At 43.1% G+C, this 24,424-nt stretch overlaps 1 protein-coding gene across 3 annotated transcripts in view; it reads left to right on the top strand.

Annotated features, from left to right (window-relative positions):
* LOC139540893 (ceramide synthase 1-like) overlaps positions 1-23,940 on the top strand; it is a 47,612-nt gene extending 23,672 nt beyond the window's left edge. Inside the window, exons 1-7 of one of the 3 annotated variants that reach the window (XM_071344937.1) lie at positions 11,453-11,908; positions 12,313-12,472; positions 15,613-15,793; positions 16,195-16,356; positions 18,687-18,834; positions 19,128-19,294; positions 20,044-23,940. In XM_071344937.1, the coding sequence (XP_071201038.1) occupies positions 11,807-11,908; positions 12,313-12,472; positions 15,613-15,793; positions 16,195-16,356; positions 18,687-18,834; positions 19,128-19,294; positions 20,044-20,086 (963 nt within the window). In that variant the 5' untranslated portion in view covers positions 11,453-11,806 and the 3' untranslated portion in view covers positions 20,087-23,940. Of the gene's footprint in view, positions 1-11,452; positions 11,909-12,312; positions 12,473-15,612; positions 15,794-16,194; positions 16,357-18,686; positions 18,835-19,127; positions 19,295-20,043 lie in introns of those variants that run through there. The other 2 variants (XM_071344936.1, XM_071344935.1) reach the window with 2 other exon arrangements.
* Positions 23,941-24,424: the final 484 nt, after the last annotated feature.

Genomic DNA, 24,424 nt, shown 5'->3' with positions numbered 1-24,424 from the left:
CGAGGATAAAGGTGGAGACTCGGAGCTGGGACCGATAGGAGCTAGGGTGAGAGATCTACGGTTGAGCTCTCTCTCTCTCAGACGCTGGTCTATGCGTGAAGCCAACTTGATCAGGGACTCGAGGTTGTCTGGTGGTTCCCGAGTGGCCAGTTCATCTTGGATGGTGTCGGAAAGACCCTTCAAAAAGCACACTGTGAGCGCCTCGTCGTTCCAGCCACTCGCTGCTGCCACCGTGTGGAACTGGATGGCATAGTCCATCACGCTGCGCCGACCTTGGCGGAGAGTCAGGAGCTGTTTGGCTGAGTCAGGACCGCTGGTAGGACCTTGAAACACTCGCTTGAATTCTTCAGCAAAGGTAGAGTAGCTGGCACAGCAGGGACTTTGGGCATCCCACACAGCAGTAGCCCAGGCTAGGGCTTTTTCCGACAGCAGGGTGATGATATATGCTATCTTGGACCGGTCGGTGGGAAACGACGAGGGTTGCAGCTCGAAGGAGAGAGAACATTGGGTGAAAAACCCCTTACAAACACTCGGATCACCTGAGAACCGTTGGGGAGGCGGCAGACGAGGTTCAGCCAGGGGGTTAACTGCCACGGGCACTTGAATCTGATGAACTGGAGCAGAAGCGGTTGCAGGAGAAAGTTGATCAGAAATCTGCTTTATGGAAGTCATCATCTCCGACAGAAGTTGAGAATGTCCAGCCAGTAAGGCCTCTTGCTGAACCAGAGCAGCTTCGTGACGTTGGACAGTCCCCTCGTGGTGGGACAGCATGGGAAAAAAGTCCTGGGTACTGGCTGCCTCTGGGTTCATATTAATGGCTCAGTGTTTCTGTCAGGACCCGGTGCGAGAAACAGTCACTAATAAATGGCAGAACCCAGAAGATGAGGCAGACACAGCAGTACTAGAGATGGTGGTTTAATAAAAAAGGAAATCTTCCAAAAATACAAAGAAAATCCACAAAGTGGTAAGAACAGCAAGGGAAAAAACAAACCTCAAAAGACTAATCCAAAAAACACAAGAACAAAACCAGAGAACCTCTGGAAAATCAAACAAGAGAAAATAAATGATCACAACAAGGCTTGGGCTGGGGCTGGGTGCTAACATACAAACACTGAGCAATGAACTAAGGAACACACAGGGTTTAAATACTAACAAGGGAATGACTTACAGGTGCAAACAATAATTAGAGCAAGAAAAACAAAAGGTACAAAAAAGGTGCAAGGGGGACATCTAGTGAACAAAACCTGAACAGTCCTGGCCAAAACCTGACACACTGTCCATCCCCTGGATAAATCTTTGACAAGATGGAGAAGAATGACTCAGAGATGGGGGTTCAGGGCGGTCAGTTGACAATACAAAGTGCTATCCTCCACAAACAAGGGCAAATGTAGGCCTAGTAGTTGGCCCTACTACTTGGCCCTCAATATGCAGACTCATTTCAGTGTGAGAAACTAAAGTTATGCTACCTCTTGAATGCCCTTCAATTGAAAATGTACGGAAGGAAACATTTCCCATGAAGCAAGGACATTACAAAATGACAGTGATGAATTGAAATGATCCAAAGATGAAATCTCGCAGCGGTATCAGTGACACTGAGTGGACCGATTTCTCTCCAGAGGAGCAACCAATTAGTAGCCAGGACAAACATATTTTCACGATTTCATTATTATCATACAAATCTGTAAATCATAGCACGTTTTGGGGCTTATTCAATAGTTTTTAACTGATAAGGTAGAATCCTAAAGAACAATTATGTTAAAAGTACAATTTTATATTCCTTAAACATAAATACAAAATAATTGTCATGGCTTTTTGATTAATGGCCAAGTGTCAAAACACCCGTTTTAAATGTCCAAATTCATAATCAATATGCCAAAATAAGTTGTCATATTTTGAAGACCAATACATAAAATGTACTACGTACACACACATAGTCACTCTTGTGTTCAGATTAACCTTTATTTTGCTAAATTAGTACCTTCTAAAGTGCAAATGCACCAATATTTACCAAGTGGTCACTCAAGACTGGAATTGATTAGCTTGTTCTATGGAAATCAATAGTGCACGGAAATGAATCACTCATATCGATATTGTATTGAAATGAATGAAACTGGGATAATAACCGCGGCGACATGTACCATTTGCTCTCTTCTAACAGACAAACCTCAGTGGACTTGGGTATACTACATATATCTGTCGATGTCTGAGTCCATCTGCAGATCAAAAGTCTGTGAAAATAAAATCTTTTTTAAGTATTTAGGCTACTGATCTAGTGCAACATTTAAGTCTTTATCATTTAAATGGCCATCTTAGCTGGTACCTAGATAGGTTAACCTTTTGGGCCAGACATGGACAAACCCAAGTGGGCTACAAAATCGGGTATGGCTGTGTTTACACAGGCAGCCCAATTTTGAGTCAAGTTTCTAATTTCTGTTTCGTTTTTTAAAAAAATTACGAAACTACAACAACCTTTATAAAATAAATGTTAAAAAAAAAAAAAAGTCCTTAAATTGGTTCCATTCAAAAAAGCCTTAAAGAATAAATTCCCAAAATACTGTATTACTGCATGTGAAACGCAAATCATTTCTCAAGTGAATCCTGATCAATTCGTCAACATTCTACGACCAAAATGGCAGCATTTAACACAGTCCTGTCAAATTTGATTTGCCTCTGTACAAACATGGCGTGAAACTTGGATCGAATAGGCCAACACCTAATAAATACAGCGAGGGCCGTATAATTAGCTATTGATTAATTTATCCTCAAATAACGACAAAATCAACTCCCAAACACAAGTGTTTCCTTTACTACTAACGCAAGCTTGTTCAACAAGCAAACCATTTAGCTAACGTTAGCTCCAATGCAAAACAAGCTAGCTATCTAGCCAACATTAGCTAGATAGCTCAACAAGGCTGGCTATAGTTTGTGCGTGACTTACACGGCTAGCTAGCTAGCTAATTCGACACAACACATCCTATCGCTCAACAGCAAGTCAAGGTCTAGTTTGTTCGTTAAGCGGCTAGATAACAAGGAACATCTTTGGGTAAATGTGACACCTCTGTGGAAGGTGAGACTGAAAAATGTCAGTAGGATTCTTCTGAGATGTCCTCAGCAATTGTTTTCTGTGCTAGGCTACATTTGGAAAATTTTGGGATTGGCTGTTCTCATTACCAAAATTGTACAAAAAAATACCACACATTTGTGAATCGTTGCATTAATCAAGTGTGCAACATTATGTGCAATATGGTTTAGATGAGAAGCTACTGTATAGTTTGAATTGTTATCCTTATTTTGTCAATATACTATGGTATTTACGGTATGCTAATAGGTGCACACACACATGATGCAGTAATGTGGCTTTGGCCACACCACATCCAAGGCTAAAGTAAGTATAGTGTAAACAGAAAAGGTGCAAATCTGATGTTGAAGAGATCTTACTACATACACATATTTTACTAATGTAAATCCACCCTTAATCTCACACCTAAAGGCAATTAGCAGGCGGATGACGGGGGTCAATGTCTCCTCTGAGAACAGGTAATATCCTCTCTCAGGTTGAGAGCTGTGGTTGCCTACTCAGCACAACACACACACACACACACACACACACACACACACACACACACACACACACACACACACACACACACACACACACACACACACACACACACACACACACACACACACACACACACACACCACAGAGAGCGAGAGGAAGAGCGAGATACTCAGCATATCTCCACAAGTGTATGCTGTTTGTCTGTTCTCTCGGGTATGGTTTGTTTTGTATCATGTGTATGTATGTTGTGATTATGGTGTGTATTGTCTCTTGTGTGCATGGAGTGTGCGTGTACAGTATTTCTCTTTTCGAGCATTGTGTTGGTGTATAATGTTTCTCGGGAATATACAGGCTATGTAGGGTAAGTGTACCTATTAAGCCCACCAAAATCTAAGTTTACACATTTCTAACCTAAACGATACTCTAACCTATACTCTAACCTTTAATTTTGTTAAAATTGTAAAATAAATATCAATAAATAATGATTTTATTCAAAAACATGCGTGTCACAATTATCGGCACCCCTGTATTTAGTACTTTGTTCACCCTCCCTTTGCAAAGATAACAGCTCTGAGTCGTCTCCTAAAATGTTTGATGAGGTGGGAGAACACAGGAAGGGATTTGAAACCATTCCTCCATACAGAACTGTAGTTTTTGTGTGTTTTAATCAATTTAAATTCGTACAAAAAACACACTTATGTTCATTGAATATTAGGGATATCAACACACAATCCTCATGTGTTTCAATGCAAACCGGGCTTATTTGGAGCATACTGGGCTTAATTGGAACAGCAGCGATTTATGATGAAAAGATAGAATAGCAAAGTCTACTCATAAAATATTTAGAAAGCAATGGTTTGGTTTATAAATATGCAAAATGGACTGCAATATTATGTGAAGTTAGTATTGATCAAATTGAACAATATTTATTCATTGTCATTTACATTCTGTATAGAGGTGGTGTGTTTTGTGCTGCTGTACTCTTTAAGCCCACCTGAGAAAAATTTTGAATTTACAAAAATGGCATCTACAGTTAAAGTCAGAAGTTTACATACACTTAGGTTGGAGTCATTAAAACTAGTTTTTCAATCACTCCACAAATTTCTTGTAAACAAACTATAGTTTTGGCAAATTGGTTAGGACATCTACTTTGTGCATGACACAAGTACTTTTTCCAACAATTGTTTACAGACAGATAATTTCACTTATAATTCACTGTATCACAATTCCAGTGTGTCAGAAGTTTACATACGCTAAGTTGACTGTGCCTTTAAACAGCTTGGAAAATTCCAGAAAATTATGTCATGGCTTTAGAAGCTTCTGACTGGCTAATTTATATAATTTGAGTCAATTGGAGGTGTACCTGTGGATGTATTTCAAGGCCTACCTTCAAACTCAGTGCCTCTTTGCTTGACATCATGGGAAAATCAAAAGAAATCAGGAAAAAAATTGTAGACCTCCACAAGTCTGGTTCATCCTTGGGAGCAATTTCCAAACGCCTGAATGTACTACATTCCTCTGTACAAACAATAGTACACAAGTATAAACACCATGGGACCACACAGCCGTCATACCGCTCAGGAAGGAGACGCGTTCTGTCTCCTAGAGATGAACGTATTTTGGTGCGAAAAGTGCAAATCAATCCCAGAACAACAGCAAAGGACCTTGTGAAGATGCTGGAGGAAACAGGTTCAAAAGTATCTATACCCACAGTAAAACAAGTCCTATATCGACAACCTGAAAGGCCGCTCAGCAAGGAAGAAGCCACTGCTCCAAAACCGCCATAAAAAAAGCCATGGTTTGCAACTGCACATGGGGACAAAGATTGTACTTTTTTGAGAAATGTCCTCTGGTCTGATGAAACAAAAATAGAACTGTTTGGCCATAATGACCATCGTTATGTTTGGAGGAAAAAGGGGTAGGCTTGCAAGCCTAAGAACACCACCCCAACCATGAACCACGGGGGTGGCAGCATCATGTTGTGGGGGTGCTTTGCTGCAGGAGGGACTGGTGCACTTCACAAAATAGACGGCAACGTGAGGATGGAAAAATATTGGGTTATGTTGACGCAACATCTCAAGACATCAGTCAGGAAGTTAAAGCTTGGTCGCAAATGGGTCTTCCAAATGGACAATGACCCCAAGCATACTTCCAAAGTTGTGGCAAAATGGCTTAAGGACAACAAAGTCAAGGAATTGGAGTGGCCGTCACAAAGCCCTGACCTTAATCCTATAGAAAATTTGTGGGCAGAACTGAAAAAGGGTGTGTGAGCAAGGAGGCCCACAAACCTGACTCAGTTACACCAGCTCTGTCAGGAGGAATGGGCCAAAATTCACCCAACTTATTGTGGGAAGCTTGTGGAAGGCTACCCGAAACGTTTGACCCAAGTTAAACAATTTAAAAGGCAATGCTACCAAATACTAATTGAGTGCATGTAAACTTCTGGCACACGGGCAATGTGATGAAAGAAATAAAAGCTGAAATAAATCATTCTCTCTACTATTATTCTGACATTTCACATTCTTAAAATAAAGTGGTGATCCTAACTGGCCTAAAACAGGGAATTTTTACTTGGATTAAATGTCAGGAATTGTGAAAAACTGAGTTTAAAAGTATTTGGCTAAGGTGTATGTAAACTTCCGACTTCAACTGTATGTATAACAATGCAAGGTTCATTTAACAATAAAATAAGACTAAATGCATTAAAAAATGTAAGCTGTGAATGCCTGAAATCTATTATCTTGTAGATCACCAAGTTATGATGCTACTGTGTGACTGTGACATCCAGGCACAACTGCTAGCATGAAAAACTCATATTTTCCATTGGTAAGAAATAGTAATTAATGACCACAAAGTAAGCTATCATATGCATATATCAGCACATTAATCTCTTAATTTTACAGAAAGTATAATTACTTATCTGAGAAGGTACTAAAAATGAAATGTATTTTTTTTGCCGATTTGAAATTGGCCACTAGTGGGAACTTACACAGAACTGTCAATGACAATAATAGAATCAAAACTGTTATGGTTATAACAACCAGATTAATTAGTTGAATCCAAAGATGGAAGTGGGTTTAATGGGTATGTGGGCTTAATAGTTACGCTTACCTTTTTGTGTTTAAGTGTGTCCTTTGTAATGGAATACACTACATGACCAAAGGTATGTGGACACCTGCTCTTCGAACATCTCATTCCAAAATCATGGGCATTAATATGGAGTATAAAAGCCTCCACTCTTCTGGGAAGGCTTTCTACTAGATGTTGGAACATTGCTGCGGGGACTTGCTTCCAATCAGCCACGAGCATTATTGAGGTCGGCTACTGATGTTGGGCAATTAGGCCTGCAGTCGCCATTCCAATTCATCCCAAAGGTGTTCGATGGAGTTGAGGTCAGGACTCTGTGCAGGCCAGTGAAGTTCTTCCACACTGATCTCGACAAACAATTTCTGTATGGACCTCGCTTTGTGCACGGGGGCATTGTCATGCTGAAACAGGAAAGGGCCTTTCCCGAACTGTTGCCTCAACTACCAAAAAAGGTAGTTGTATAATTAAGAACAGTAACTTGAAGGATTCAATAGGTGGAATTCAAATCAAATCAAATCAAATTTTATTAGTCACATACACATGGTTAGCAGATGTTAATGCGAGTGTAGCGAAATGCTTGTGCTTCTAGTTCCGACAATGCAGTAATAATCAACAAGTAATCTAACCTAACAATTCCACAACTACTACCTTATACACACACAAGTGTAAAGGGATAAAGAATATGTACATAAAGATATATGAATGAGTGGTGGTACAGAACGGCATAGGCAAGATGCAGTAGATGGTATAGAGTACGGTATATACATATGAGATGAGTACTGTAGGGTATGTAAACATAAAGTGGCATAGTTTAAAGTGGCTAGTGGTACATGTATTACATAAAGATGGCAAGATGCAGTAGATGATATAGAGTACAGTATATACATATGAGATGGGTAATGTAGGGTATGTAAACATTATATTAAGTGGCATTGTTTAAAGTGGCTAGTGGTACATTTTTACATAATTTCCATCAATTCCCATTTTTAAAGTGGCTGGAGTTGAGTCAGTATGTTGGCAGCGGCCGCTAAATGTTAGTGGTGGCTGTTTAACAGTCTGATGGCCTTGAGATAGAAGCTGTTTTTCAGTCTCTCGGTCCCTGCTTTGATGCACCTGTACTGACCTCGCCTTCTGGGTGATAGCGGGGTGAACAGGCAGTGGCTTGGGTGGTTGTTGTCCTTGATGATCTTTATGGCCTTCCTGTGACATCGGGTGGTGTAGGTGTCCTGGAGGGCAGGTAGTTTGCCCCCGGTGATGCGTTCTGCAGACCTCACTACCCTCTGGAGAGCCTTACGGTTGTGGGCGGAGCAGTTGCCGTACCAGGCGGTGATACAGCCCGACAGGATGCTCTCGATTGTGCATCTGTAGAAGTTTGTGAGTGCTTTTGGTGACAAGCCGAATTTCTTCAGCCTCCTGAGGTTGAAGAGGCGCTGCTGCGCCTTCTTCACGACGCTGTCTGTGTGGGTGGACCAATTCAGTTTGTCCGTGATGTGTACACCGAGGAACTTAAAACTTTCCACCTTCTCCACTACTGACCCGTCGATGTGGATAGGGGGGTGCTCCCTCTGCTGTTTCCTGAAGTCCACAATCATCTCCTTTGTTTTGTTGACGTTGAGTGTGAGGTTATTTTCCTGACACCACACTCCGAGGGCCCTCACCTCCTCCCTGTAAGCCGTCTCGTCGTTGTTGGTAATCAAGCCTACCACTGTAGTGTCATCCGCAAACTTGATGATTGAGTTGGAGGCGTGCATGGCCACGCAGTCGTGGGTGAACAGGGAGTACAGGAGAGGGCTCAGAACGCACCCTTGTGGGGCCCCAGTGTTGAGGATCAGCGGGGTGGAGATGTTGTTACCTACCCTCACCACCTGGGGGCGGCCCGTCAGGAAGTCCAGGACCCAGTTGCACAGGGCGGGGTCGAGACCCAGGGTCTCGAGCTTGATGACGAGTTTGGAGGGTACTATGGTGTTAAATGCTGAGCTGTAATCGATGAACAGCATTCTCACATGGGTATTCCTCTTGTCCAGATGGGTTAGGGCAGTGTGCAGTGTGGTTGCGATTGCGTCGTCTGTGGACCTATTGGGTCGGTAAGCAAATTGGAGTGGGTCTAGGGTGTCCGGTAGGGTGGAGGTGATATGGTCCTTGACTAGTCTCTCAAAGCACTTCATGATGACGGAAGTGAGTGCTACGGGGCGGTAGTCGTTTAGCTCAGTTACCTTAGCTTTCTTGGGAACAGGAACAATGGTGGCCCTCTTGAAGCATGTGGGAACAGCAGACTGGGATAAGGATTGATTGAATATGTCCGTAAACACACCAGCCAGCTGGTCTGCGCATGCTCTGAGGACGCGGCTGGGAATGCCGTCTGGGCCTGCAGCCTTGCGAGGGTTAACACGTTTAAATGTTTTACTCACCTCGGCTGCAGTGAAGGAGAGCTTGCAGGTTTTGGTAGGGGGCCGTGTCAGTGGCACTGTATTGTCCTCAAAGCGGGCAAAAAAGTTGTTTAGCCTGTCTGGGAGCAAGACATCCTGGTCCGCGACGGGGCTGGTTTTCTTTTTGTAATCCGTGATTGACTGTAGACCCTGCCACATACCTCTTGTGTCTGAGCTGTTGAATTGCGACTCGATTTTGTCTCTGTACTGGGACTTAGCCTGTTTGATTGCCTTGCGGAGAGAATAGCTACACTGTTTGTATTCGGTCATGCTTCCGGTCACCTTGCCCTGGTTAAAAGCAGTGGTTCGCGCTTTCAGTTTCACGCGAATGCTGCCGTCAATCCACGGTTTCTGGTTTGGGAATGTTTTAATCGTTGCTGTGGGTACGACATCGTCAATGCACTTCCTAATGAACTCGCTCACCGAATCAGCATATTCGTCAATATTGTTGTTGGACGCAATGCGGAACATATTCCAATCCGCGTGATCGAAGCAGTCTTGAAGCGTGGAATCAGATTGGTCGGACCAGCGTTGAACAGACCTGAGCGCGGGAGCTTGTTGTTTTAGTTTCTGTTTGTAGGCTGGAATCAACAAAATGGAGTCGTGGTCAGCTTTTCCGAAAGGGGGGCGGGGGAGGGCCTTATATGCGTCGCGGAAATTAGTATAACAATGATCTAGGGTTTTTCCAGCCCTGGTAGCACAATCGATATGCTGATAGAATTTAGGGAGTTTTGTTTTTAGATTAGCCTTGTTAAAATCCCCAGCTACGATGAATGCAGCCTCAGGGTGTGTGGTTTCCAGTTTACAAAGAGTCAGATAAAGTTCGTTCAGGGCCATCGATGTGTCTGCTTGGGGGGGAATATATACGGCTGTGATTATGATTGAAGAGAATTCCCTTGGTAGATAATGCGGTCGACATTTTATTGTGAGGAGTTCTAGATCAGGTGAACAGAATGACTTGAGTTCCTGTGTGTTGTTATGATGATCACACCACGTCTCGTTAATCATAAGGCATACCCCCCCGCCCCTCTTCTTACCAGAAAGATGTTTGTTTCTGTCGGCGCGATGCATGAAGAAACCAGCTGGCTGCACCGACTCCGTTAGCGTCTCTTGAGTTAGCCATGTTTCCGTGAAGCAGAGCACGTTGCAATCCCTGATGTCTCTCTGGAATGCTACCCGTGCTCGGATTTCATCAACCTTATTGTCAAGAGACTGGACATTGGCGAGTAGTATGCTAGGGAGTGGAGCGCGATGTGCCCGTCTCCGAAGCCTGGCCAGGAGAGTTGTAGAGTTGTTGCCGGTCCTTCCTTTGCGATCGTCATTCTAATGAAATCCAGAAAGAACAAAACCCTGTCCTCAAACATTTACAGTGTATGTAGTCTTCATAATCATCATCATCATCCTCCTTCATCAATGTTGGATATATTTTCTTTTCCTTTTTCTGTGTATTTCGTTCAGAATATCATTGTATGCTATTGCATTAAGATTTCCCTTCAGTGGAATTAAGGGGCCTTGCCCGAACCATGAACAGCCCCAGATCATTATTCCTCCTCCACCAAACTTTACAGTTGGCACTATGCATTCGGGCAGGTAGCATTCTCCTGGCATTCGCCAAACCCAGATTCGTACGTCGGACTGCCAGATGGTGAATCGTGATTTATGACGGAAAATAACGTGTTTCCACGGCTCCAGAGTCCAATGGCAGTGAGCATAACACCATTCCGGCCGACGCTTGTGTGGCCTACCACTTTGCGGCTGAGCCGTTGTTGCTCCTTGACGTTTCCACTTCACAATAACAGCACTTACAATTGACCGGGGCAGTTCTAGCAGGGCAGAAATTTGACAAACTAACCTGTTGGAGAGGTGGCATCTGACGGTGCCACGTTGAATGTCACTGAGCTCTTCAGTAAGGCCATCATACAGCCAATATTTGTCTATGGAAATTGCATGGCTGTGTGCTCAATTTTATACACCTGTCAGCAATGGGTGTGGCTGAAATAGCCGAATCCACTCGTTTGAAGGGGTGTCCACATACTTTTCTATATATAGTGTATGTGCTCGACTATGCACCAGCTATGCTGTGTGTTAATAGCACCAGACTCGCTCTGGTCTGTGGTATGGGGTGATGATAAGGCCTGATTGTGTGGCAGTCACACTAGCCTCGGAGCGGACAGGCTCGCCGTGGAGTAGACGACTGGTGGGTTTGAGGAGGGGGGGTGACTGCACTGACAGTGGGCCTCTTTAAATAAATGTTGCAGGCATGGGGTGGGGGGAGGAAGAGGGAGGGATGTGGAGGTCTGAGGCACGCAGGGGATATCCTACTGTCTGCGGCATACATGACTCACTAAACACATGCTGCGCGGACCTATCAGGGGCGAGGATATAGGTCACGTGACGCATCGTGCAGTGTGTCGCTCTGGCAGCGTGATCTCTCGGTCTTCCTCTTTCGTTCTTGCTCGCTCTGTCTCTCTCTTTCTCTTTCCAGCTCATCATCGGAAAAAGAGGGAATGGAGAAAGATAGAAAGAGAACTAGTCCCTCCTTGCTGCACTAAGCACACTGGCATGATGGAGGACCAAGACCTGTTCCTGGGCCTGCTGCTAACTAGTGACAAGTGATTGAGATGTATCAGCAAATGGACCCCTTTCACTTGTTTATCTCTGGTTACACTGGAGCCGGAGGTGTGCTCGGCATGGGCCGGCTGGTCGCCTAGAGAGGCACAGCTCCTCTGTCATGGAGAAAGATAAGGAGCGGGGGTTTGGTTTCTCATCTGGCACGGCGGCCCACGGATCGTCTTTGAGCCCAGCGGCTAGGGTTCCTCTGGCCCTGTGGAAGGTCTGGTTTATCAGGAGGAAGGGGGTAGAGAGGGGTTACTGTTAAGCTACGGCGTGGCTCTCTGGGAATGGGCCTCTTCTCTGAAGAAGAGGTTATCAGTTCACAGACAGACAGACACACAAAAACACACAGCACTTCAGGAAGAATCTCGCTGACTTCCTGTATTTTCAAGCCATAAATAGACATGGGGGGATTTGCACAAGAAGACAAGTTTCTGCTAAATAATGTGTTTGCACCTACCAAGTGATTCACGGCAGCAAAACAGCCCCATTTACTTTATCAATGTGTACACATAATGTATTACACCAATACATACATAACATTCCATTGAGTGTTATCTGAAAGCGGAGTGTCCCCACTCACATTTGAACATTAGCCAAGTGTCCTGTGATTGTGTGTTGCAGCCGTTTGCACAATGGTGTTGTCTCCAGCCCAAAGATACTGCCAAGATGCCAGAGAGCGCGTGGAAGCTGGTCTTCTACACCATGTCCTGGTCCTACAGCACCTACCTGCTCTTCTTCACCAACTACACCTTCTTCCATGACCCGCCCTCTGCATTCTATGGTAAGACGTAGTACATGAAACAAGGTTAAGAAAAAGAAGCTGTGCACTTGATGTATTGTTAGGTAGACCTAAAATAGTCAGTAGTCTCTTTTTCTACTAATAACTACAGTTAAAGCAATGACAACACAAGCAGAGGTCTGCTTGCTTCAAAGTGACCTTTTAACCTGCTCTTTTTCCACTAATAACTGCAGTTATTCAGCTATAATAACCTAAAAACAAAAGCATCTGTAACTAAAGCATTTAATCCTTCAAAGCCTGGCCCCAAAGATTCCTCGGGAAGTATTTAAGAAGAGAAGGTCTGTCCTCTTCAAGTTACTCCCCTTCTTCTACTAATAACTCCAGTTAAGCAACGATAGCAAACTGAAGAACTAATGCTAAAGGAACTGTAACCAAAGCATTGCAACCTTCAAAGCATTGTCTTATAGAACCCTCCAGATGCTTCTTTTACAAGTATTCAAATAGAAGCCACATTTGTGTTTTATATTTGCATTTTGTGTCTGAACTGACCACATGGCGTGTCTCTACTCTCTAACCATTGCCCTGAACAATCCGCCTTCATTCTTTTATCTATCATTTATGGCATTCCTTCCTTCCGATTCCATCAGACTTTCAGGTGTCAGTCGGTGCTTGGGTTCGTTTCAATCTCCCTTTCCTCGATTGAGGCGATCAGTTGTTCTTTTAAAGGCCCTCCACTTTTCTAATAGCTGTCACGCACATTGAGAGTAGTCATTCAACCTGCTCAGGCTAATGTGGCTCTGCTTTTAGTTCTCCGAGAGAGCGAGGCTTTAGCTCTTGTAGAAAGAGAGAGAGGGGAAGGGGGGAGAGAGAGAGGGGAAGGGGGGAGAGAGAGAGGGGAAGGGGGAGAGATAGAGGCTCCTATTCCTGTAGCACTCTAATATCTCTTGCCTCCATGTTTTCAATGTTTAATGATGGAACGTCCGATCAATAAACATTACGGTCTGTAACCTCATCTCATGGAGTCAAAAGTTGCCCTAAACGTTCCGAGAAAAAGTTTCTGTTTACAATACCCTTAAGGCCTTAAGGGAGCGATGATGATGATGGCCCCTGGTCCTCACATGCTTGGAAAACCTGACACCCCTGCAGCTCCCACCTCAGGTATTCCTCCGGAAGTCACCTAGTATAACCAAACAGAACAGCTGCCCCCTGCAGAACCAAAAACAAACACTTCTTGTAAACTTCTACCAGTTAGACTGTATGTACAGCACCAGTCAAAAGTTTGAACACATGTTCTCATTCAAGGGTTTTTCTTTATTTTTACTATTTTCTACATTGTAGAATAGTAGTGAAGACATCAAAACTATGAAATCACACATATGGAATCATGTACAGTAGTATCCAAAAAAGTGTTAAACAAATCAAAATATATTTTATATTTGTGATTCTTCAAAGTAGCCAACCTTTGCCTTGATGACAGCTTTGTACAGTCCTGGCATTCTCTCAACCAGCTTCACCTGGAATGATTTTCCAACAGTCTTGAAGGAGTACCCACATATGCTGAGCACTTGTTGGCTGCATCTCAATTGGGTTGATGTCGGGTGATTGTGGAGGCCGGGTCATCTGATGCAGCATTCCATCACTCGCCTTCTAGGTCAAATAGCTCTTGCACAGCCTGGAGGTGTGTTGGGTCATTGTCCTGTTGAAAAACAAATGACAGTCCCACTAAGCACAAACCAGATGGGATGGTGTATCGCTGCAGAATGCTGTGGTAGCCATGCTGGTTAAGTGTGCAGTGTCACCAGAAAAGCACCCCCATGCCATCACACCTCCTCCTCCATGCTTCACGGTGGGAACCACACATGCCGAGATCATCTGTTCACCTACTCTGCGTCTCACAACGACACAGCAGTTGGAACCAAAAATCTCAAATTTGGACTCATCAGACCAAAGTACAGACTTCCACCGGTCTAATGTCAATTGCTCGTGTTTCTTGGCCCAAGCAAGTCTCTTCTTCTTATTGGTGTCCTTTAGTATTGGTTTCTTTGCAGCAATTAGACCACGAAGGCCTGATTTATACAATTTCCTCTGAATAGTTGATGTTGAGGTGTGTCTGTTACTTGAACTCTGTGAAGCATTTATTTGGGCTACAATTTCTGAAGCTGGTAACTTTAATGAACTTATCCTCTGCAGCAGAGGTAACTCTGGGTCTTCCTTTCCTGTGGCGGTCCTCATGAGAGCCAGTTTCATCATAGCGCTTGATGGTTTTTGCGACTGCACTTGAAGAAACTTTCAAAGTTCTTGACATTTCCGAATTGACTGACCTTCATGTCTTAAAGTAATGATGGCCTGTTGTTTCTCTTTACTTATTTGAGCTGTTCTTGCCATAATATGGACTTGGTCTTTTACCAAATAGGGCTATCTTCTGTATACCCTCCTACCTTGTCCAAAAAAAATGAAGCTGGTTGAGAGAATGCCAAGTGTGTGCAAAGCTGTCATCAAGGCAAAGGGTAGCTACTTTGAAGAATCTCAAATATAAAATATATTTTGATTTGTTTAACACTTTTTTTGGTTACTACATGATTCCATATGTGTTAATTCATAGTTTTGATGTCTTCACTATTATTCTACAATGTAGAAAATAGTAAGGAATTAAGAAAATCCTTGAATGAGTAGGTATGTCCAAACTTTTGACTGGTACTGTAGGTCAATAAGGTTTATCTTGTTTGAATACCTTCCATGGAGGATTTGGCTCCCTCTCTTTATGTTGTCGTTAACCAAATGGGATGTAGCAAGAGAAGGGTGTGTGTGTTCAGGTGCAAATGTGTACATGCCTGCTTCTATGATTGTGTATGTGCCTTGATGCTTGTGTGTGTGGGTGTGTGTGTCGATGGGTGGGTGTATGTGTGCATGTTTGCCAGTGTTTGTCTGTGCCAGCATGCATGTTTGTGTGTGTGTGTATATGTGTGTGAGCGAGCATGTTTTTGTCTGTGCCAGTGTGCATATTCATGTCAGTGTGTGCGTGTGTGTGTGTGTGTGTGTATGTGTGTGTGTGTGTGTCAACATGCACATGTTGGTGTGTATACAGTATGTGTGTGTTGGTTCCTATGTAGTTCCGCCAGGCCTCTCCTCTAACCCTCAGTGTCTCTCTCTCTCTCGCTCTCTATGTCTTCTCCCCCTTCCAGACTGGAAGCGTGGCATGACGGTGCCCACGGACATCGCCATCGCCTACCTGATCCAGGGCAGCTTCTACGGACACTCCATCTACGCCACGGTCTACATGGATGACTGGAGGAAGGATTCTACCGTCATGGTGGTGCACCACGTTGTCACTCTGGCCCTCATCACCTTCTCCTACGCTTTCAGGTAGCTAACCACACCCTGCCTGGTGGCCCCAAGTTTGGGAAACGCTGCCGTAATGTGATGCTGTGTAATCTTACTGCCTGTCATATAAAATGTATTGAATACTGGCAACATTTCCACGTAGCAATAGTTGTAAATGATAGATGAGGGTCAAGGTTTATTTTTATGTTATGTCAATTTGTGGAATCAGAACAGTGATTTGTCATAGTGTAAAAAGGCTCGAGGTTATTTGATGTTGGAAACGGTTCCTCTGTTTCAAACTGTATTTGTTTTAAAGTCAGCCGGTGTCATTGACTAAGTCTCACCCCCTGGCTGTCACATTGTATCGTCTAGCTATCCGTACAGCTGTGTTCTTATATTGTTTGTGTACCGCCGTTGTGCTCCCCACTGCTCTCTCCTTTCAGATTCCACAGCATTGGGTTACTGGTGCTGTTCCTCCACGACATCAATGACATCCAGCTGGAGTTCACCAAGCTCAACGTCTACTTCAAGACCCGGGGAGGGGACTACTACCTCATCCACGACATCCTGTCCAACATGGGCTCTGTCAGCTTCAGCATCACCTGGTGAGGAGAGAGAAGACACACGCAGACAAGCACACACGCATGCATGACAAAATACTACAGTTTACTATAGAATACTACAGTACTTAGTATAGAATTCTATAGTAAACTGTAGTATACTGTAGAATACTATACTACGCACGGTAGTATCCCTGGATCATGTGTAGTACTTGTAGTATATAAATTCTACAGAATTATCCGCAAAAAAAATAAATACTACAGTAATTTCCTCAAAAACACTACAGTCCGCAAAGGCACAACCCTTTTAACTATAGTAAATAATACAGTATTTCATTTTCATATACCCTGCCCATTCCCCTCCACCATATTGCAATTTGTGCCACAGTATATACTACAGATTTATTTTACTACAGTATTTATACTATAAAGTTCACTATAAATTGTACAGTATACTACAGTAAATACTACAGTAAATACAGTCTCCAAAAACACTACAGTGAATACTATAGTATTTACGGTGCATTCGGAAAGTATTCAGACCCCCTTGACTTTTTCCACATATTGTTACATTACAGCCGTATTCTAAAATGGATTAAATTAATGTTTTTCCTCATCAATCTACACACAATACCACATAATGACAAAGTGAACACAGGTTTGTAGAAATGTTTGCAAATGTATAATTTTAAAAAACAGAAATGCCTTATTTACATAAGTATTCAGACCCTTTGCTATGAGACTCGAAATTGAGCTCAAGTGCATCCTGTTTCCATTGATCATCCTTAATATGTTTCTACAACTTGATTGGAGTCAATTCAATTGATTGGACATGATTTGGAAAGGCACACACTATATAAGGTCCCACAGTTGACAGTGCATGTCAGAGCAAAAACCAAGCCATGAGTTCGAAGGATTGTCCGTAGAGCTGTGAGACAGGATTGTCTCGAGGCACAGATCTAGGGAAGGGTACCAAAACATTTCTGCCTCGTTGAAGTTCCCCAAGAACACAGTGGCCTCCATCATTCTTAAATGGAAGAAGTTTGGAACCACCAAAACTCTTCCTAGAGCTGGCCGGCCTGGCAAACCAGAGCAATCGGGGGAGAAGGGCCTTTGTCAGAGAGGTGATCAAGAACCCGATAGAGCTCCAGAGTTCCTCTGTGGAGATGGGAGAACCTTCCAGAAGGACAACCATCTCTGCAGAACCACCAATAAGGCCTTTATGGTAGTGGGGCCAGACAGAAGCCACTACTCAGTAAAATGCACGACAGCCCGTTTGGAGTTTGCCAAAAGGCACCTAAAGACTCTTGGACCATGATAAACAAGATTTTCTTGTCTAATGAAACCAAGATTGAACTCTTTGGCCTGAATGCCAAGCGTCATGTCTTGTGAAAACCTGGCACCATCCCTACAGTGAAGCGTGGTGGCAGGATCATACTGTGGGGATGTTTTTCAGCGGCAGGGACTGGGAGACTAATCAGGATCGAGGGAAAGATGAACGGAGCAAAGTACAGAGAGAATCCTTGATGAAAACCTGCTCCAGAGCACTCAGACTGGGGAAAAGGTTCACCTTCAACAGGACATTGAGCCTAAGCACACAGCCACGACAAAGCAGGAGTGGCTTCGGGACAAGTCTCTGAATGTCCTTGAGTGGGCCAGCCAGAGCCCGGACTTGAACCTAATCTAACATCTCTGGAGAGACCTGAAAATAGCTCTGCAGCGACACTCCCCATCCAACCTGACAGAGCTTGAGAGGATCTGCAGAGAAGAATGGGAGAAACTCCCCAAATACAGATGTGCCAAGCTTGTAGCATCATACCCCAAAAAGACTCAAGGCTGTAATCACTGCTAAAGGAGCTTCAACAAAGTACTGAGTAAAGGGTCTGAATACTTATTTAAATGTGATATTTCAGTATTTTATTTTTTTATACATTTCAAAAAAATTCTAAACCTGTTTTTGCTTTGTCATTATGGGGTATTGTGTGTAGATTGATGACGGGGGGGGAAACTATTTAATCAATTTTAGAATAAGGCTGTAACAAAATGTGGAAAAAGTCAAGGGGTCTGAATACTTTCCGAATGCACTGTATACCATAGTAGACTATAGTATTTTTTCATGTGGGACGCACACACACACACACACACACACACACACACACACACACACACACACACACACACACACACACACACACACACACACACACACACACACACACACACACACACACACACACAAACACAAACACACACACACATACCCCCACACCTGTCCTGAGAGGTCACAAGGGTGTTTGAAGCCCTGGACAATGCTAGTCGTTGTCCCCTAAAGCATCAGAGTAATACAGCTCCTCTGTGTCCCCCCGTCTGTGCAGGTTTTGGTTCCGTCTCTACTGGTTCCCTCTGAAGGTTCTGTACGCCACTTGTGTGTCCAGCCTCCAGTCCGTCCCAAACATTCCCTTCTATTTCTTCTTCAACAGCCTCCTCTTGACACTCCTCTGCATGAATATCTACTGGTTTTTGGCAAGTATTGGACCTCCGTCTGCAGCAGGTCACAGGTCACACACTACACTGAAGCTCATTTGTCAGATGCTTGGTTAAACAAGCACAATCTAATTCCGAGAGGGTATTCACTCACAGATCTATGTTCCCAAGAGGTGAATGGCATGACAGTTCTATGACCATTGCATGTTCTTCTTCGTTCCTATTAGCCTCCGTCAGGGGTTGATACAAGCATTAGAACAAAACTGTACTATGTGACATCAGACCTCTCTCCCTTCTTTAACCCCTGATCCCCCCCTTCTCTCTGCCCACAGTTCATAGTGGCGTTTGTAGCGAAGGTCCTGACGGGGCAGATGAAGGATGTGAAAGACCTGAGGGAGTACGAGGGTGAGGAGGGAGCTCAGAGGGCTGCAGCCCTGCTCAAGGCCCAGCAGCGGCTGCAGAGTGAAGATGCAGGACATCTCAACAACTCTGCTGAAGGGTGAGGAAACACAAAGTTACACACACTACACACTACCTTTTGGAGTGTAGACAACCATTCATCACACTGTAAACCTCATGCCTAAAACAAACCCTTTCCAAACAACCCCTACGCCCTTCAGTGCATGCAGATCTGAAATAACCAACTACAGTACGTGTGATCAATATGGCAGACTACAGTCGGGAAAAAGCGTCCGCTTTTGTAATGAACGAGCCCCATGCAAAGACGAACGTTGTTCTGGTACATCCTTGGGTGTAGCTGTCCTCTTTCTTCTTCTTGGGATTCGACTTAATATTCCTCTAAGCCCGATTGGAGGCTGAGGTGGTGGCATTCTTATTGCTATCTGGTTGTGAAGATTACCATCCACCACACCCATGTTAAATCTTATATCACACCATGCTCCAATGAGCTCTCCCCTTGAGGAAGTGCCTCTGCTATGGCGTGACACACGTGGATCTGTTCCCAGTTCTCTTGTAACCCCAGTAACCTGTGCTCTGTCAGACCACCCAGTATGACCTCAGAGCTGCAACAAGTAGCCCTGTCTTGTGTAACATACAGATAGACAGGATCAAAGCACTGTACTTATTGAGGTGTGATTATGCGGTTACAGCCTGACCCAGCCCTTATCTGGCGCCCTTGAACACCGGTGATATCCTTTTGGTTTTACCATGCGTATAAATAGCTGATCACCTTTCCGCTGGCTGACAGTTGGTCCTTTTTTTCTTCTCTCCTCTCCTTTCTTCTCACAGGAAGCACGTGCAGAACGGGATCACCAAGGAGAAGCATCTATAAAGGCCTCTCTAGTTCCACCTCCTGGCACGACCTAGATTGTTTCAGACTTAAGTCTAAGTGACTCTAGGGGTCTCGAGAAAAGGATGAAAAAACAATTGATCATTTTTATTTATTTTTTTCCCCCGTCGTGTTCTATAGATTTTTTTATTTTATTATATCACTGGGAATGTTATTTCAGGTGACATTTGTCTTATATTAACATTACGTTTGAAGAAAAAAAAAAGTGTGAGTTTCGGGAATGTTCTCTTGTGTAGCCTACCAGAACGTTTAGAATTAGTGTTATCTATAACAAACACTCACCAGACAAGGTTGAGCTACTGATGTTTAGGCCTCTAGTCTAGACCTATACAAACTAGATAACGTGCACACGTTAGAGGACTAAAGCGTTCACACAGTAACCATGTCAAAGGTCATCTCTAGTAGAGAGAGACCTGTCTTTTTAAAGAGCATTCCTCTTAAAAGCGTAGTGGCTTTTTTAGTTTCTACCTCCTCTTATTCCAGGAGTGAAGGCTAAAATACTAAAGGGAAGTATTGCATCATGTCACTACCGCGGGTGTGAGAGAGTGCATGTAATTGGCTGGCTTTGTTTTACCAACGTGTATTGATTTTCATATCATTGCACAGGTCGATAGTGAACACAGCCATTACCACAGCCTGACCTGCATTATTTGAAGAGCCACGTCAGTGTAGTATTGATGTGTCTTGCAAATGTGAATTACTTGTGTTCAGATTTTTAAGGGAAACATAAACCTTTCAACTTTTTTATTTGTTAGTTTTTTTGCCGTCGATAAATATGCATAAGAAATATTGCTTGCATTCCTGTATCGGAAATGTATTGTCACATTTTCTGTTTTTATAGCATCTGTTGTTGCACTGAAATGAAGGCATACAAGCTGATAGCTGGTTAATGACAGCTGATATACAGTACCAGTCAAAAGTTTGGACACACTTACTCATTCCAGGTTTTTTCTTTTTGTTAAATCATAGGGAAGACATCAAAACTATGAAATAACAGATATGGAATCATGTAGTAACCAAAAAAGTGTTAAACATATTTTATATTTGAGATTCTTTAAAGTAGCCACCCTTTGCCTTGATGACAGTTTTGCACACTATTGGCAGTCTCAACCAGCTTCATGAGGTAGTCAATTAACAGGTGTGCCTTGTTAAAAGTACATTTGTGGAATTTCTTTCCTTCTTAATGCGTTTGAGCCATTCAGTGACAAGGTAGGGGTGATTATATAGAAGATAGCCCTATTTGGTAAAAGACAAAGTCCATATTTTGGCAAGAACAGCTGAAATAAGCAAAGAGAAACAACAGTCCATCATTACTGACATGGTCAGTCAATCTGGAAAATTTCAAGAACTTTGAAAGTTTCTTCAAATGCAGTTTTTAATAACCATTAAGCGCTATGATGAAACTGGCTATCATGAGGACCGCCACAGGAAAGGAAGACCCAGAGTTACCTCTGCTGCAGAGGATAAGTTCATTAGAGTTACCAGCGTCAGAAATTGCAGGCCAAAAAAATGCTTCACAGAGTTCAAGTAACAGACACATCTCAACATCAGCTGTTCAGAGGAGACCGCTTGAATCAGGCTTTCATGGTCTAATTGCTGCAAAGAAACCATTACCAAAGGACACCAATAAGAAGAGACTTGCTTGGGCCAAGAAACACGAGCAATGGACATTAGCCTGTGCTTTTGTCTGATGAGTCTAAATTTTAAAATGTTGGTTCCAACCGCTGTGTCTTTGTAAGACGCAGAATAGGTGAACGGATGATCTCTGCATGTGTGGTTCTCACTGTGAAGCATGGAGGAGGAGGTGTGATGGCATGGGTGTGCTTTTCTGGTGACACTGTCTGATTTATTTAGAATTCAAGGCACACTTAACCAGCATGGCTACCACAGCATTCTGCAGCGATACACCATCCCATCTAGTTTGTGCTTAGTGGGACTGTCATTTGTTTTTCAACAGGACACTGACCCAACACACCTCCAGGCTGTGTAAGGGCTATTTGAGCAAGAAGGAGAGTGCTGCATCAGATGACCTGGCCTCCACAATCACTTAACCTCAACCCAATTGAGATGGTTTGGGATGAGTTGGGCTGCAGACTGAAGGAAAAGCAGCCAACAAGTGCCGAGCATATGTGGGAACTCCTTTAAGACTGTTGGAAAAGCATTCCAGGTGAAGCTGGTTGAGAGAATGCCAAGAGTGTGCAAAGCTGTCATCAAAGGGTGTCAACTTTGAAGAATCTCAAATATATTTTGATTAACACTTTTTTTTGGTTACTACATGATTCCATGTGTTATTTCATAGTTTTTATGTCTTCTCTATTATTCTACAATGTAGAAAATAGTAAAAATAAAGAAAAACCTTTGAATGAGTAGGTGTGTCCAAACTTTTGACTGGTACTGTAGCTGAAATCGATTGATTGGGTTGAGCATCAACCTTATGATTTCGTTAAAGAAATGGATTTGACTCCTCTTGAAAACCAATATGTTGGCAGTTCACAGAAAGCAAAGGGCCCTTGTGTAAAAGAAGAGAAAAATCTAATATAAAAACATATATGCACATATGATATTCAGGAATGCATGACACAGGAATGGTTTTTGGAATGTGCTATTAAGTAATTTAAAAAAAACACAAATTAAGAAAGAACTACATAATCGTATCCTTTATCAATGTGCAGAACTCATCTTTAAAAAAGTGAAGTCATTCAAGCAGACACCACTACACAGTCCAAATGGTTTGGTATCCTCTTTGCATTTGAATGTGCTCCTGGTTGTGTGTGCCTGTGTGCTGCGACTCTCCAGGTCTTTCTTTGCTGTGACTTAGAGGGGGGTGCTGTCCTTTACGATCAAATTCAAGCTCTTTCGTTATGATGAACAGCATGCTTGTGCTGGAATAGTCCACAGATGTGGGCAGGTAATAGTGTTCATAGTTGTGGTCTTTCAGTCCCCAGCTACCACTAGTGCCAGTGCCCAGGATAACCTAGCTTTTGATTTTACATTCAAACATTGTCATTATTATTCTACATTTTTTTGAATTGCTGCTGTTTCTGAGAACACTGTTTTGTAATCCAGTCGTGTCCCTTTTCCTGTGTATGCGTCTGTTAATTGTTTGGTACACATGATGAGGTGCCCTGATTTCTCCCGTGGTACTGTCCACGAAGACGTGTGCACTTTTCCTCCACCTCGGCCCAGCTCTCTCCCGGTCTGTCCTCACCACCACAGACAAAAAACACCAAAAACCTGATTGGCTTTGTGAGGTGAATCTACTCACAGCAAATTCACTCAAAAAGATAAATAATAGGTTATAGAGTAGCAGTCAGTCATTTTAAGTTTAATTTTGAGGCAGATTTCACTGTTCTTTTTGACCAGCATTGAATACAAAAGTCCATCCACGGTTCAGGATGAAACCTTCCACCTTTGTGGAAGAAGTATTATTCTATGCATTTCCTTTGATAGTTTAATGCTTTAAGAATGTGCCAAAAATATTGATCTTTATCACCGAGAAGTGTTCTGATGAGAGGCCTGGTTGAGACCTGAGTGGCTCGAGGAGAAAGAGGGAGGTTGTAGTGAATATGAAGGGCTGACACCCCACAGGTGTTTCTTACAAATTGCACTGTCATTTATTTTGTTTATTAGGGGGGGGGGGGGGGGGGGATTCAGGGAGAATTATCATTTGTAAGAAATCTGGGCACTTAAAGTTTCAATCTGACCACTTTCTAAATACGACCACTTGGGAATGACAGGTACTTACTCTTTTGTAATACATTTTTTAAATAATTCCATTCAACCAGTGTTATTGTATGTTTTCCCTTAAAATAAAACATGTAAATGAAAAAAAGAAACCTGCATCTGACTTATTTCAACAAATTAATTTACTCTTTGTCATTTTCATTGCAAGAATCAAGTTTACGAGGACCAGGTAAAACAGTCGAGACAAAGGTAAATGTAGGTGTTGGACAAAAAGAGAGTCTTGAGAGTTCAAGTCAGTGCACAGTTTAGCAGTCTGCTTCAATAAATAAAAATGTAAATCTATGTACCACAGTTTTTTACCTTGTGTTGATAGGTGAATCTCGCCAGTCCATTTGCTCTCACTGACTGCGGGAGCGACATGGGATTCTTACATGTGATACTGCATGCCAACTACAGCACACAAGCGTTGTCTCGTCACTTAACTCAAGATCAAAGACCGTAAGGGATATAGACGAAGACAAGGGACAACACATTGACATTACCAGACTCCCTCAAAGGTCCAATTTGATCTACCAACATCCTGCCTTAAGACTTTAGTTGATGAGAGCAAGGGGGGATTTCAACATGCTGTGTCTG

Source organism: Salvelinus alpinus, chromosome 16 (genome assembly GCF_045679555.1).
Source record: "Salvelinus alpinus chromosome 16, SLU_Salpinus.1, whole genome shotgun sequence".
Taxonomy (NCBI): domain Eukaryota; kingdom Metazoa; phylum Chordata; class Actinopteri; order Salmoniformes; family Salmonidae; genus Salvelinus; species Salvelinus alpinus.
Note: the sequence above shows the minus strand (reverse complement) of the source record. Positions and strands in the feature narration are given on the sequence as shown.